General features: G+C 37.4%; 1 protein-coding gene across 1 annotated transcript in view; it reads right to left on the bottom strand.

Moving 5' to 3' along the window:
* The window catches only part of GMDS (GDP-mannose 4,6-dehydratase), a 675,882-nt gene that overhangs the window by 520,831 nt on the left and 140,428 nt on the right, over nt 1-14,623 (bottom strand). Inside the window, exons 3-4 of the mRNA XM_054591986.1 lie at nt 13,015-13,102; nt 11,375-11,484 (exon numbers count right to left, since the gene is read on the bottom strand). Of these exons, the coding sequence (XP_054447961.1) occupies nt 11,375-11,484; nt 13,015-13,102 (198 nt within the window). The remainder of the gene's footprint in view (nt 1-11,374; nt 11,485-13,014; nt 13,103-14,623) is intronic.

Below are 14,623 nucleotides of genomic sequence, written 5' to 3'. Positions count from 1 at the left end.
ATAGAAACTAAAAGCATCTAATATTTGCTCCATTCACCTTACTCATTAAATCTGTAAGAAGCTAATTTTTCCAGAAACAGACACATTACTATATGCATGGATATTAGCTTTAAATGTAAACACACCTTACTAATACTCAGGTTCTCAAGGTTATACTCACTGCTCTTTACCAGCTAAAGCCTTCTGCCCATAGCTGCCTATAGCTGTACTCATGCATAACTTCAAGTTTAATAATTTGCTATGAATTAGAGTGATTTTATGTTGCTCTGAGGATATATAGGAAATTAACTATGAAGATATAAGAATTTTAAACCTTATAAAATACATAAGGCTATGTATCTATTAAGCAAAATAAGTTATCTTTAGAGACCCAACATGAAGTTAAAATGTGTGTATACTAATATGTGGACAAAAATGTATTTGTAATGTTTTAAAAATATTTACCTATTTTTAAATTTTTAATTTATTGATTTGAGAGAGAGGAAGGGAGGGAAAGGAAGAAGGGGAGGGGGGAGAGATGGAGATCTGCTGTTCCACTCAGTGGTTGATTCTTGTATGAGCCCTGACCAGGGCTAGGTTATTCACACAAACTTGATGTTACTGGGATGATGCTACAACCAACTGAGTGAGTCACCTGGCCAGGGGAAAATATTTATTTTTAAATCTTAAAACAAATTGCCCCCACAAGATAGTCATGTAACTGTCTTGGCAATTTCTTTTTAAAAACTAAGTATATAAATAAGAACAAATTACTCAATCTGGTTATTAAGTTATTGATTCTTCTGATTACATAAGTAGCAATTATTTGCCTCCCATAGCTTTTAGGCAAACTTACACACCAGGACAGTATAGGCACTCAGTATAAAAATTTTCTATTGCATTGAACTGAATAGTTCTTTTTATTTTTGCAGTTTTGGTTAGGATACTAACCAAAAAGATTTTGATTATTCCTGACGAGTTAATACGGTACATTTCTATTTCCCTATATACAAATTTTATCACTAACATGTTAACATTACACCTTGCATTGTTGTATTTGGGGATCTTCCTAGCTATGCAAACACTTCTCATATGGTATTAATTATAACCAGTTTCCTCCAGCAAGGAAAAACCAATGTTTTTAATTTAAACCTACTGCATCAAAACTTTACCTCACTATAATAAGTAGCAGGAATGGACAAGAGAGGTAAAACCTCAAACATCAGAGTCTTGTGTTATCTTCCCCTCAGAGCTCAGTGACATACTGCCCCTCAGTCTTCTGAGATTAGTAGAATGACAAGAAAACCAAGTGGCGTCAGATCTGGGTTCCAGCCTAGATAGCAGGCTCTGCTGCTCATCAAATGAAAGTTCCAGGCAGCACTTTGTGAAATAAGGGCTTGAGCTGGCTCATCGCCAAGATCTCTTTCACCTCAGAATTCTATGGCCCATTTAATAAAGAACCAACGCTCCAAAACACTATTTTCTCCTTTATGTCATAACAAATTAAGAATCAGTGGCAGGAACTACAAGCATATGAATGAGGAAATATTCTTGCATAAAATTTCAAACAGCAGCAGCTGCTGCAAAGGGCAAGCCTCCACTTCAGGCAAAAGTAGCATGTTGATTCACTGTATTACCTTAGTGCATTCACTTCTCTGGAAAATTTCCTCATGTTAGCCTAAATTATGAGCAGAGAGAACATAGGGATTGGGGTGGGGGAAGCAGTAGAATAGCCAATTTGCTTTACTGTCCCCCTCTGCCCTAGCTCATACTACATTTATTGCTGGCCTTCTTTACTCCCTCCTCAGGATGGACTAACAGTGCAGCCACTCCCAGAAGAGTTATTGTTGTAAATAGCACGGTCAGGACAGCCTTGCTGAGAAGCTGACATTTAAGTAAAAATTGGGAAAAATTAAGGGAATGAGGCAGGGAGATAGCTAGGAAAGAGTATTACCATCAAAAGCAATTGCAAAGGCCCCTAGGATCCACAACCTAAGGAGGATGGGTGCTCATTTTACAGATGAGAAAATAGAAGCTTAGAAAAGCTGAGCACTCTGCCAAAGTCACACAGCTAGCAAGTGGCATGGCCAAGATCTGAAGTCAGGTAAAACACCAAGCCCAGGTTATGGGGTGGACCTGGGTCTGAAATTTTAGAATGTGTCCTGGAAATTCTGGAGTGTACCCTGAATTTGAAAACTCTTGCCTATATTACAATGCCTCATGAAAACCTACCTCCCTTCTGCCCCATTACAGTCATCTAACACTCATTGCAGTGGTCTGTGAGCCTATTTGTGCATCAAACCCTGGTAAAATGGTAGCAACCAGAGTGGATAGGAAGATAGCTGTACTCACACAACCTGATGGAATGAACTCAAACAAGAAACTGTGTGGGATTCAGGGCAAGAGTATATCCCAAATTTAAGGATGTTCTGACAGTTTCCTTTGTAACAACAATACTATGCCCCCTGCCCAGTCCTCATTTTCCTTCTCTATTCACACCTCTCTGTCAGATTTCCTGGGATACAAAATAAATAAGAGAAGAGCAAGGACACAGAAGAACAGTCCTCTCTGCTGTCTGCTCTGGGTTTTTAATAGGCCACTCCTACCTTTGCTATAATTACAGAGTAAAGGGCCACATTGTGTTGCAATTTTATTTTGTTCTACAACTAGGTTATTCAGGCACTAACCAGATGTTCAACCTAGGCACCTGCTCTTCCTCACTATAAGCAATTCTCCCAATACATTTAGTCACGCACCCCCCTCCCCTCAATTAGAGCAGCCACAAGAGGGTTTAGGCTTCCTGGAGATAAATATGGGATTAGTGCTCCAGCTATAAATTTCAACTCTCAGGACCAGCCAGGAAAAAAGCCACTGGAGATGACAATATTTTAACTAAGGTTAAAATTGCTCAGGCCCCCTCCCAGGGACCACTCTTTAATTCCCATGCATGTTTTTATTCCCAGCCTCATTCCCTGGATTGGCTTTTCTGTCTCATCTCTCCCTAATTCTAATTTTGCCTAGCCATTACACTAGTTACTTGGCTCACAATCAACTCTGCTTCTTGCCTAGCCTTCTGGGCTGGAAGTGCCACAATACAGACAATTTAGATTCATTCCTTCATGCTTCCATGTTCAGAGTCTGCTAACTGGTCCCACACAACTAGAATAGAAAGTCTTGCTCCCCCTCACTCAGCCATGCCCCAATTTTCCACCTGGGGACTTATGCCTCCTATGTCATGAAACAAAATTAAACAGATAATTTATATAGAACTGAAAAGGAAAACAACACAGATATCAAAGAGTTATAAAATGAAAGAAAAGTATGTAATTAATTCAATTTGAATAAGAGAAACTTAAAGGAAGATTCAATATTATGCTCTTCAACAGCAAAAAGGAGTTTTAAAATCCTACTCAAAATTTCTTACTCTCTCTATTAAAGACACAAGAGGAAAAAATAAGCTTAAGAAGGAACTTAGATATGTAAAGAAAGGAAGTTAAGATATTTTACATTAGAATTATTCCTAGTAATTATTACTAGTAAAGATAATCATTTTCTTGGATGGTCTTTCAAACAAACTGTAGAATATTAGGATCTGCATACCAGGCCTGAATTGGCCAGTAACCAGATGTGTGACTCTGAGCAGGCAACTTCATTTATAAAAGGAAAACTATATTAAATTCTTCCTAAAGTTCCTTTTGACTCTTAACATTTCATGACTGCATAATTTAGTTCTCTGAAAAAAATAAAGGCAATTCCAACATGACATTGCAGATGAAAAGGAGTAATACTGAGCTACATCTACTGGAGAAAGATCTAGTCCAATACTGTGACTTCAAAAGTGATATAAGATTATCAAAGCAGTTGCGAGGAATGGTAGAAAAATCAAAAACATGACAGTAAAGAATGTTGAACAGGTAAGAAATTTAAGACAGAAATTAATTTTAAAAAACACTATTATTTACACAGTAAAAATACAATACAATACAAAACAATACAATACAATAAAATAAAGCAGGTTCACCTTCAAAATGGGCAAAATTATACATTGGATAATTTGTTCCTACTTGAATGATGTCATGATGCTAGGTTTAACTACTTTTAATAACTAGTGCATTTCAGTCATCTGTCACTTTCTCCCACATAAGATCAAATCAGCCTCTCAATGACCTACACTTCATGAGTCATAATTTTTCTGTTTATGATTCAGAAAAATGTCTTCAGTCAGTATTTCCCAGACTGCTGTGGGTTTATTCCAAGAACCAATTTCATCTTCACTGGTTTCCTACAGGAAACCAGGCCAACTTCCTATTATTTTATTTTCCTTACTTTAGGCATACCATAGTCCACATCAAATTAATGGGAAGTGAGAGTGATAGAAGACTTTATTCTGTGCAAAAAGAAGCCAAAACAAACAATGCCCAGTCTAGAAGTCATGGATTCAAAATTAAATACAAAATGTGCTAATATTAGAACCTTCTTTCAGAAGAGTTCCAAACCAAATATAATAATAATGTATTTTATTTAAACTTATCCCAAGTATTCCACTGTCAGAATGAACTTTTGTTTAAAACTATTGTCCATGAATGCAATAAATCCTATAAAGCTGATCAATATACAGAAATTAATTATAAGGAACAAAATATGTATTTTCCATCCTAATTACTAACAAGCTGCTAGGAGAACAGGCAGACAACCGAAGCTCAATGCACAGAGCTTACGAGTTTTAGCGGAACACAGCAATGTCTCCAGAGCAGCCCGGCAGTCTGTCATCACCCCCTGCCATCATGCGAGCCCCTGCCCCACACCCACTCTCTCCATGACTAAGAATCAATCTGACATTAGATCACAGGAGAAATAGTGGCACAGACCATGAGCTTTTAAAGGACATTCTGACAGTGGCTTGTAGTCATATTGTTCTCCTAAAATACTGGGAGTACCCAAGAAGTATTTATTCTCACGGACTACACACAGCTTAGAAAAAGATTTCTGAAATGTGAAGAATTTTCGTATAAACATGCCAGTTAATTGGACTGTCCTTAGGTTCTTTCCATTCTTGTCATTGCTAATTGTTAGGGTATGGTTTTAGGCTTTAAAAGCTCACATAGTCATTAACTGGCAGGGAATAGGGCTTTACCATGTTAGATTCCAAAGATAATACATTAAATGAAGAAGGCCTAAGAAGAATGCATTAAGGCACATATAGGGTGGGGCAAAAAGTAGGTCTATAATTGTGATTACACAAAACACAGAGTTTATTCTTGTATTATTACTTATTAATTAGTGTATTATTTATTTATTTGTGTTAAAACTATACACCTACTTTTCCCCAGCCCTGTATTACATATGGATACACCAAGAAACCCAGAATATTAATCAGTAGTTCTCAAAGTGAAGTCCCCAGACAATGAGCAGTATCACCTGGACATGTCTTTGAAATGGAAATTCTCAGACCCCACTCTATACCTAATGAATCAAGAACTCTGGGGAACTAATCTTTATCATATTCTCTCTTACTTATACCAGGATATTTCTAAAAAAGACTCCACTCAATTTCCATTTCCCTCATAACCCCTTACTTTCTAAACCTTCTGCACTCTGGCTAACTCTTCTATCATATCACTAAAATGATCTTTTTTAAAGTCACAAATCAACTCTACCCTAACTGCCAAGTGGTCCTCATTCTCCTAGCCTCACCTGCACTATCTTGCACTGCTGGTCCCACTACTGCTTGAAATGGCCTTAGTTTTTTTTTCCCACTATGACACAATTCTACCACCCTGCCTCTCCATCTCCTACTTCTTGTTATTAGTGATTATTCTTGCTCCTTCCACAGTATGAATACATGGATGTCCCCAAGGTTCAATCTTCAGTCTTCTACTCTTTTTCTAGCTGCTGCCTTGGGATCTCTGGAACTCCCAGAGGCGAATTTACATCTCTGTACCCTATATCTCTTTCAAACTTTACAAAATATTTTAAACTACCTCATGACCTGCTTCACCTGAATGGCCTTCCAGTACTGCCAATGGAATGTATCCAAGAGGGAACTTCTCATTTCCTCTACCTGATTACAACAGCTCCTCCTCGAGTTCATGGCTCCATGGGCACTGAAGTATCACTTGCCCTCTTCTCTGGCTCCCCATATCTTGCCAGCAAGGGGTCAGCTCTACCAGGCATCCTGTTTCATCCTCATCGTTCCCAATTCTAATGCCACCATCTTCATCTGAATAGTTTCCGACTTCTTCTGAGGTTCTACCTCAAGACCCTTATCTATAAAACTCATCTGAGTCTATTTTTCCCCTGTTCAAAAACATGTGGAAGCTGCCCAACTTCCTACCTAGCCTTACCTCACATTTCTCTTCAACAAACTTTTTACTCAGCTAACCTACAATACTCATGACATTGCAAGCATGTCCCAAGTTTTTTCACTCCTGATTCTTGGCCTTATATTTTTACATCCATTTTAACTACGAGTTCATACTAACTTTGTCCATAAATGTCCTTACAAAACCTCCTCAACAACATGCATAATTCCCTCAAACTGAAGTTCTCTTTCAGCCTTCTCTGAAGACCCAAATATTAGTAGCAGCCTCTGTCACTTGCCACCCACCACGCCTATGAAAGTTGAAATCCTCACAACAGAAGTGGGTTTTACATATTTTTGTGTCCTCCACTCTACCATGCATGCAAGTATTTGTTGAAGGGGTAAACTACCTTATTAATATCCAACTAACTATCATTTCTGCCAATTAACCAGCCATTGGGAGCAGGTGAAAACACAATAAAAATGGATAACTTCACATACATAGCAACTTAGAAGCAATCAACTCAACCTCCTATGCTTTCTATTCTAAAAGTACAACTACCCTAGAAGGGAACCAGATACTATTAGGCTCACTTCAAGGTAAGGAAAGTATATCAGGCTTTTTGAACTACAAAAACGTTTTAGTAGAGGGAAGGCCTTCTATAAATAAATCTTTATAAAATTTCCTGCATCTCACACCATGCCAGTTTATAGCTTTTAGAGGAGATAAACTATCTACAATCCCAGAGGAAACTTCTTAATCTTAAGGAAATTAAACAGTAGCGCATTCATTCCAAAACACTCTGTTTTGTCTGGAAGATACTCTCATGGTTGGTCAGGAAGGTAAAGTAGACAGATAAATTCTAATGTGGAAGATGGATTGATTGCTTCAGTTAGGGGTAAATAAAGTCTTCATTCCTGGAGTGATAAAGAGTCGCTACTTCTCTATAGAACAGAGAGGTGATAATTTCTCAAGGTATGGTGCGCATGATTCCCTTTCAAAATTGGAAAATACATTTAGAATCATTTAGGAAAAAAGCTCTTCTCTAACCTTGATATCTTTCACAGCTCAAAGCTTAAACTTGGATAAAGAACAGAATCATCAAAGATTAAGAAAGGAGTTAATTTTTTTTCTGAGACATCACAGACAAGAGATGTTTTTATTGATTGATATGTAGCCATCTTTCAAGGTTAATATTTCAGAGAACAATTTTAAGATTTAAACTCAATTTTTAAATCAGATATCAATTACAAAACTTGGCTTATAATTATGTTTCTCTATGTTCTATATCTGCTTTCATTTGATCCAACCTATAATTTCTACCTTAAAATATCAGAGATAGAAAACAGGCACGTAGCTTCCATTCTGCCCAAAGTTGGGATATGCAGAAATAGCAAATAAATAACAAATCACCTTCAATACCTTCTAAAATAATATTGCTGAATACATTCATCACACAGCAAAAAATACTTATAGATTTTATGTACTATTTCAGAGTACATTTGCTTTTATTTCAAAGCTCCACTAACTACCTTGATTGAATAATGATCTAAATAGATGTAATATCACCCCTGGCTTCAGATTTCACTCACCAAAGTAAGCACTAGAATTCAGCAACAGAAACTTGAATTTAACCAACTGTTAGGACCCTAGGGATGGGCTTCTCAGGTTTACTACAACTTATTCCAGAATTTAAAAACAAACAAACAAACAAAAAACCCTAAAGAACAGTAGATAGACTACCAGAGAATCAAAATAAAGGGAAAGAAATCAACATTAGCTGTATCATACTGAAGAGATAAGGAGTTAAAAAGTTTTTCTTGCAATGATTTTTACTACTTATAATTGAAGAAGTTAATTCCATTAATTTTAACGTATTATTGAGACTCACGAATATCATTTTTCTCAGTGATATAACTGATACCAAAAGCTAATATTAAAATATAAGTTTCATTGAATTACATTTTTTAAAAGATTTTATTTATTCATTTTTAGAAAGAGGGGAAGGGAGGGAGAGAAGAGAGAGAGAGAAACATCAGTGTGTGGTTGCCTCTTGTATGTCCCCTCCTGGGGACCTGGCCAGAAACCCAGGCATGTGCCCTGACTGAGAACTGAACCAGTGACCCTTTGGTTCGCAGGTCAGGGCTCAATCCACAGAGCCACACCATCCAGTGCTCATTGAATTACATTTTAACAAAACACTTCTTTTCTTTTTAATTTTATTGACTATGCTATTACAGTTGTGGCAGTTTTTCCCCATTTGCCCCCTTCTACTCAGCTTCCCCCACTCCCTCCTTTTTCCCCATTTGTCCCCCTCCACCCAGTACCCACCACTCCCTCCAGTGATCACTTCCTTTGTTCATGTCCACGGATCATGCATACAAGTTCTTTGGCAACTCCATTTCCCTGTATTTGCTCTTAATACCCCTATTGTGTAGTTACCAATTTGTCCTTCTCAATCCCTTCAGCTTTCCCCCCATTTCCCCAGAACGCCCTCCTAACTAGCCACCATTCCAACATTCTCTATATCTGTGATTCTGTTTCTGTTCTGCTTGTTTGCTTAGTTTTTTTTTAGATTCAATTGTTGATAGTTATGTATTTACTGCCATTTTAATGTTCATAGTTTGGATCTTATTCTTCAATAAGTGACATTAACATTCATATAATAATCATTTGGTGATGATGAACTCCTTTACCTTTATCTTCTCTGGGAAGCACTTTATCTGCCCACCAATTCTAAATGATAGCTTTGCTGGATCGAGTAATCTAGGTAGTAGGTCCTTGCTTTTCATCACTTTGAATACTTCTTGCCAGTCCCTTCTAGTCTGCAAGTTTCTTTTGAGAAATCAGATGATAGTCTTAATTCCTTAGTAGGTAATTACCTGCTTTTCTCTTGCTGCTTTTAAGATTCTCTCTTTATCTCTAACCTTTGGAATTTTAATTATGATGTGTCTTGGTGTGGTCCTCTTTGTGTCCAACTTGTTTGGGACTCTCTGTGCTCCCTGGGCTTGTAGGGCTATTTCCTTCACCAAATTGGAGAAGTTTTCTTTCATTATTTTTTCAAATGTTTTCCAATTTTTTGTTCGTTCTCTTTTCATTCTGGCACCCCTATTTACGTGAATATTGGAACACTTTAAGTTGTCCCAGAGGCTCCTTACACTATCCTCGATTTTTTAGATTCTTTTTTCTTCCTGCTCTATGACTGGATGTCTTTTTCTTCCTTGTGTTCTAAATCATTGATTTGATTCTTGGCTTTATCTACTCTTCTGTTGATTCTCTGTAAACTGTTCTTTATTTCACTTAATGTCTCCTTCATTTCTGATTGGATAATTTTTATGCTGTTGAAGTACCTACTGAGTTCCTTGAGCATCCTTATTATCAGTGTTTTGAACTATGCATCTGATAAGATTGTTTACCTCCATTTCGTTTAGTTCTTTTTCTAGAGTTTTGTTCTGTTCTTTCATTTGGGCCATGTTTCTTTGTCTCCTCATTCTGGCAGCCTCCCTGGGTTTGTTTCTATGTATTAAGTATAACTGCTTTGACTCCGTGTCTTGGGAATGTGGCCTATATAGTAGGTGTCTTGTAGGGTCCAGTAGGACAGCTTCCCCTATCCCCCAAGATGGGTACTCAAGGTGCGCCCTTCATGTGGGCTGAGTATTCCCTCCTCTTGTAGTTAAGTCTTGACTGCTATCAGAACTGGTTGTGACCACTGGCCAGCAACCACCTCCCTCCGTAGCTTGTGGAGATGGTTGGGTGCTGGTGCTCTGATGTGGTCTGTTACAGTCAACTAGGTGTGCAGGCTCTAGAGTTTCCCAGGTGGTATAGGCCAAGGTCAGCCACCACCTGTGTTCTGTCTGGGACTCCCCCTTGATGTAAGCTATAAAGTGATTTGCAGATGGCTGCTGTTAGTGCCAGGCCTGGGGCCACTCAGAGAGAAGAAGGTGGGCTGGGCTCAGGTGTTGCTTGTTTGAGCAGATTTAGGAAGGTCTGAAGCCTGAGCCTAGCCCAGCCATTCATATAGAAAAGCCACTGTTATCAGCTTCAGTGGGCCCATAATTTGGCTGGGGCACAGCTGTAGGAAATCGTCAGGGTGAGGCTAACTGTATGAGCCAAGCTGATGTAAATTCAGGTATGGTGCTGCCACTAAGGCTCTGTGTGGCAGTGGGGAGTGGGTGGGAAGTGCGTGCTCAAAAAAGGAATAATGGCCACTGTCCACAGTTCTGTCTGGGAAGAAGCTGTACCCCAAATCTTGCCCTGATGCCAGACACTTCAGTTCCTCCCTGTATGCAACTGGTGCCCTTCAAGGTGCTGCCCTGGTGTTGGAGCTTAGAGGGAATGAGTCTGAGTAAGTCCATGTGCCGAGCCCTCCAAGAGAAGGTGACTGAGAACCTCACAGTTTCTTCCGCCAACCCAGCCCTCACTGGTTTTTACAGCCTGAAGTTATGGGGACCTAACTTCCTTGCATTGGAACCCTGGACTGGGTGGTCTGATGTGGGGCTGGGATCCCTTGCTCCCAAGCTATCCCTCCCTTTTATATCCACCACACATGGGTTTGGGACCAGCCCGTTCTGCATGTCCAATCTCCACCTCTCCTACTGTCTGGATGAATGTGGTTTCTTTAATTCTATAGTTGTCAGTCTTCCATACAGCTCAATTTTCTGACTGCTCTGAATGAAAGCTGTTCTGCAGTTTAGCTGTAATTTTACCGTGGTGTGTGGGGAGGTGAGCCATGTTTACCTACACCTCCATCTTGACTGGGAGCCTCAAAAACACTTCTTTACAGTGTGATATGAAATGGCAGAAAATACATCCAAGTAGGACTCACAACTACAAGAGCAACCCAAAATAAATGAATACTGCTATTTTAATGATAGCAGTAAGATTTTATTATATTGCTTGATAACAGAGAATGTACTTTTTAAAAAATGTATTAATATTTCTGTTTGGATTCATTAATATCCAAACTAATATTGATGATTAAATTTGAGGACTATGATTGTATTACTGTATTAAGACACAACAGAAAAATAAAATAAAATTCAGAATAACTCAGGAACACAGCCAGAGAAACTATGATAATAAAAATGGCTTACTTTGACGTGGCTCTGGGCTCCAAGGTTGTAGATCTCTGTAGGCTTGACTTCATTAATGATCTTCACAAGGCAGGTACTATCAGTGAGATCACCATAGTGCAATTTCATATCTTTAGGATTCAAAAACATAGCATTAGATAAAAGAAAACAAGGTAAGACCAGTTTTTTAAAATAGTAAAATTGAAATGCATATTCTGAAAGTCTAAAATCCAGACTGGCTCTGGAGCAGAAGAGTTTTTAAAAACTGAAGTAGTAGGAAGATAGTCTCATTTGTTGCTTATGTCTCTACAGGATTTATAAAAACTCAGATGAACTTTTAAAAAACAATCACAATATTATGACAGACATTATACAATTAACATATCTTATGGCTCCCAGGTAGTGTTAAGGTGTGTTAACTAAGAGCAAGATTCAGATAAAGAAAATCTACACATTGATAAAAGTGAAGATAACTATGTTCAGATACTTTTATCTAGCGATTTTTAAGTACTTCATAAACATCAATCCTAAAGCCATCCATGAAATGCCTGAAGTAGTGACATAACTGATTAAAGGACAACTAGCCTTCCTCTAATCTAAATCTAAGCAGATCCTTACATTGACTTCATTAGGCAATGACATATATATGAACGATTTGCTCACTTCATCTTTTCATTATTTTTATACAATATTAATTTATGTCTAGATCCAGTGGCAGTACCATTCTGTACTTTACACAAAAATGATAATAACTTTTAAGGAGTATGTAATGAATGACATAAATATTAAGATGAAAAGCCTTTACTATGGATGGACGAGGTCATCTTCCTATGATAGCACTGTCTGCACAAGTAACTCAAGTTTTCAAATATTCCAGGATCTTAGGTGAATACAAAATCACTAGTAGTTTACAAGCTGAGTGGATCATCCCTTCTGTCTGGAAAAACTGGGTAAGCAAAGGACGATAAACTTGGAAGTTAAAAAATTCTGTATCCTAGTCCCAACTCTGTCTTTTACATGATGTGTGGCCTTGATAAAGTCACAACCTCTCTCTGCCTCCATTTCCTCACCTGTAAAATAGTCTCATTCAGAACCTCAGGAGCTGCTGGAAAGATCCAATGAGAAAACACAGTGACTGTACTATGCAAACTATACAGCTACCTACAGGCAATTTCATTAACAAAAGTAACAGACAACTATAAATATTGACAATGACCTATATAGCAATTAAATATAGTTTTTATTGTCATTTGGTCTGGGACCTGTCTTCACAAATTATTTTTAAAATTAAATTAATATACAAAGACTGCTTAACTTAATTAAATTAGACCAAATTTTAAAAGCAAAAGAGTGCTCTATGAATATGATCTTACATGAAGGGACAGGAACACCAGAAGACGGGTGATCAAAGGCAATGTCTACTCTTGGTCTCTAGAGTGGGGTAACCTGACGAATAAATATCCTTGTAACAGCCTAACCAAGATGACACTGTGACCTAGGGGCAGCAAGCAATGAAGGGTTTTCAAAGTATACAGATAGCAGTCAATAGAGGTAATTCAGGTGTAAATAACTGCAACTGATGGGCTTTAAGAGAAAGAACCTTTAAAAATACCTTATAATAGAGGAGGTAATAGAAATTTTAGAAAAAGAAAATTACTTACTTCCCTCAATATGAGCCTGGGGGTTCTTATACAGATGCTCAATTCGGCCAGTATTGAATGAACTGGACCTCCGTACAATTCCATGAACCTGCATTTTTTATAATGTGGAAAGACACGAATAAACTATAAATGTACAATAAAGATTAATAAGCAACTCAAAAGTTCTTTTGCTAATATTTAGCTTTATAAAAAATACATAACTATTATTTACAGAAATTATTCTCACATTAGTAACAAGTTCCACAGCTTACATTCTCCTCAACCACTGCCCTCCAGCCACCAGGACCCTACCTCTATTTTTCACCAGTACTTTTACTGCCAATCTCAACAAAAGTCGTTAGATAATTATTTGACTTCACAGCAAGTCCTCAGTTTTAGATACTCAAATGTCTCCTTTTCCAAGGACACACACTTACAGCCCTACTGCTGACAAAAATATCTCTTAAATTTGAAACTGAAGACAGACCACATGAGCCCATATCAGTAAAACAGCCTTGCGACCTCTAACACAGAACATAAGGCCGAAAGGCTCTAATGCCACCACATCTTTTCAGTGTCCTCAGACCTTTTTATCTTACAATATTTATTTATCTATTTACTTATACATGCACAAACACATATATATCTGTGTCAATTAATATAATCAGAGAGCAGTCTGTAGCACTGACTGTAGCAGAGAGCAGAGAGTAGCTATGTGGAAAAGTAAGAAATAGCATAGGTTGAGGACAAGACTTATCTACTACTAAAGACATGAAGAAAACTCAAATGAAGAGAGGATTTAAAAAAAATTTATCTTTGAATAACCATGATAAGTGTGAGGAAAAAATAAGTCAATAGAACAAGACTGTGTATTTGTCTAATACTGAAGAAAAAGACTATGTGTCTGATATATAAGATAAGTTGTTCAAGACCTGGTATCACTTCCTTCTTGTCAAGTTTGGTTTCTTTGTCTTGCCAATGCTAACACCAGCTTATGTCACCAGAGCCCAAGTTGCAGTTCTACTTGTGGCAGATTTAATCCTTCACTTTTTTCAGAAGCAATCCTTCTAAAGTTGGATAGTTTCATTTGCAACTGAAAACACTCCTATATTTTAGCTCAATTGTTTCCTTTTCCAAACAAAATTTAATCCTTGGCATGACTCAAATATTTCAAATGCTGTGAGAAATTATAAGCACCTAAGACTTTCTATCAAATAAAAAGAAATGCCATCTTCATTTTATATAGTAGACATGAGAAATTGACGTCTACAAAAGGATACAGCACACCCACAATTAATAATTCTGTTGGTTAGCTGCTTTGTAGTCAAAAAGCATTTCTCCACCCTTTTCTCCAAAAGAACTAAACCAAAGAAAATTTGATAAACATGAAAACATTTTAAGAAGAGAACATCACAACCTTGGTTAACATTTTAGAAGGTAAAATCTAGGAAACATTAATTTGAGATTTGGGTATATACAGTCATTTCTTAATTTAGAGGTGAAGAATATAACACATAAACTTGGGATTTATTCTATTTGATAGTCTCTCCAAATTTTCAAATTGTTACTGAATTGTAAAGCTGACCTGCTCTACAAGCTTAATAAATGTTGTTAATAAAAAACAAGTTCA

This window comes from Pteronotus mesoamericanus, unplaced genomic scaffold (assembly GCF_021234165.1).
Source record: "Pteronotus mesoamericanus isolate MK-2021 breed Mesoamerican mustached bat unplaced genomic scaffold, CSHL_Meso_final scaffold_31, whole genome shotgun sequence".
Lineage (NCBI taxonomy): Eukaryota > Metazoa > Chordata > Mammalia > Chiroptera > Mormoopidae > Pteronotus > Pteronotus mesoamericanus.
This window is presented reverse-complemented; position numbering and strand designations above follow the sequence as displayed.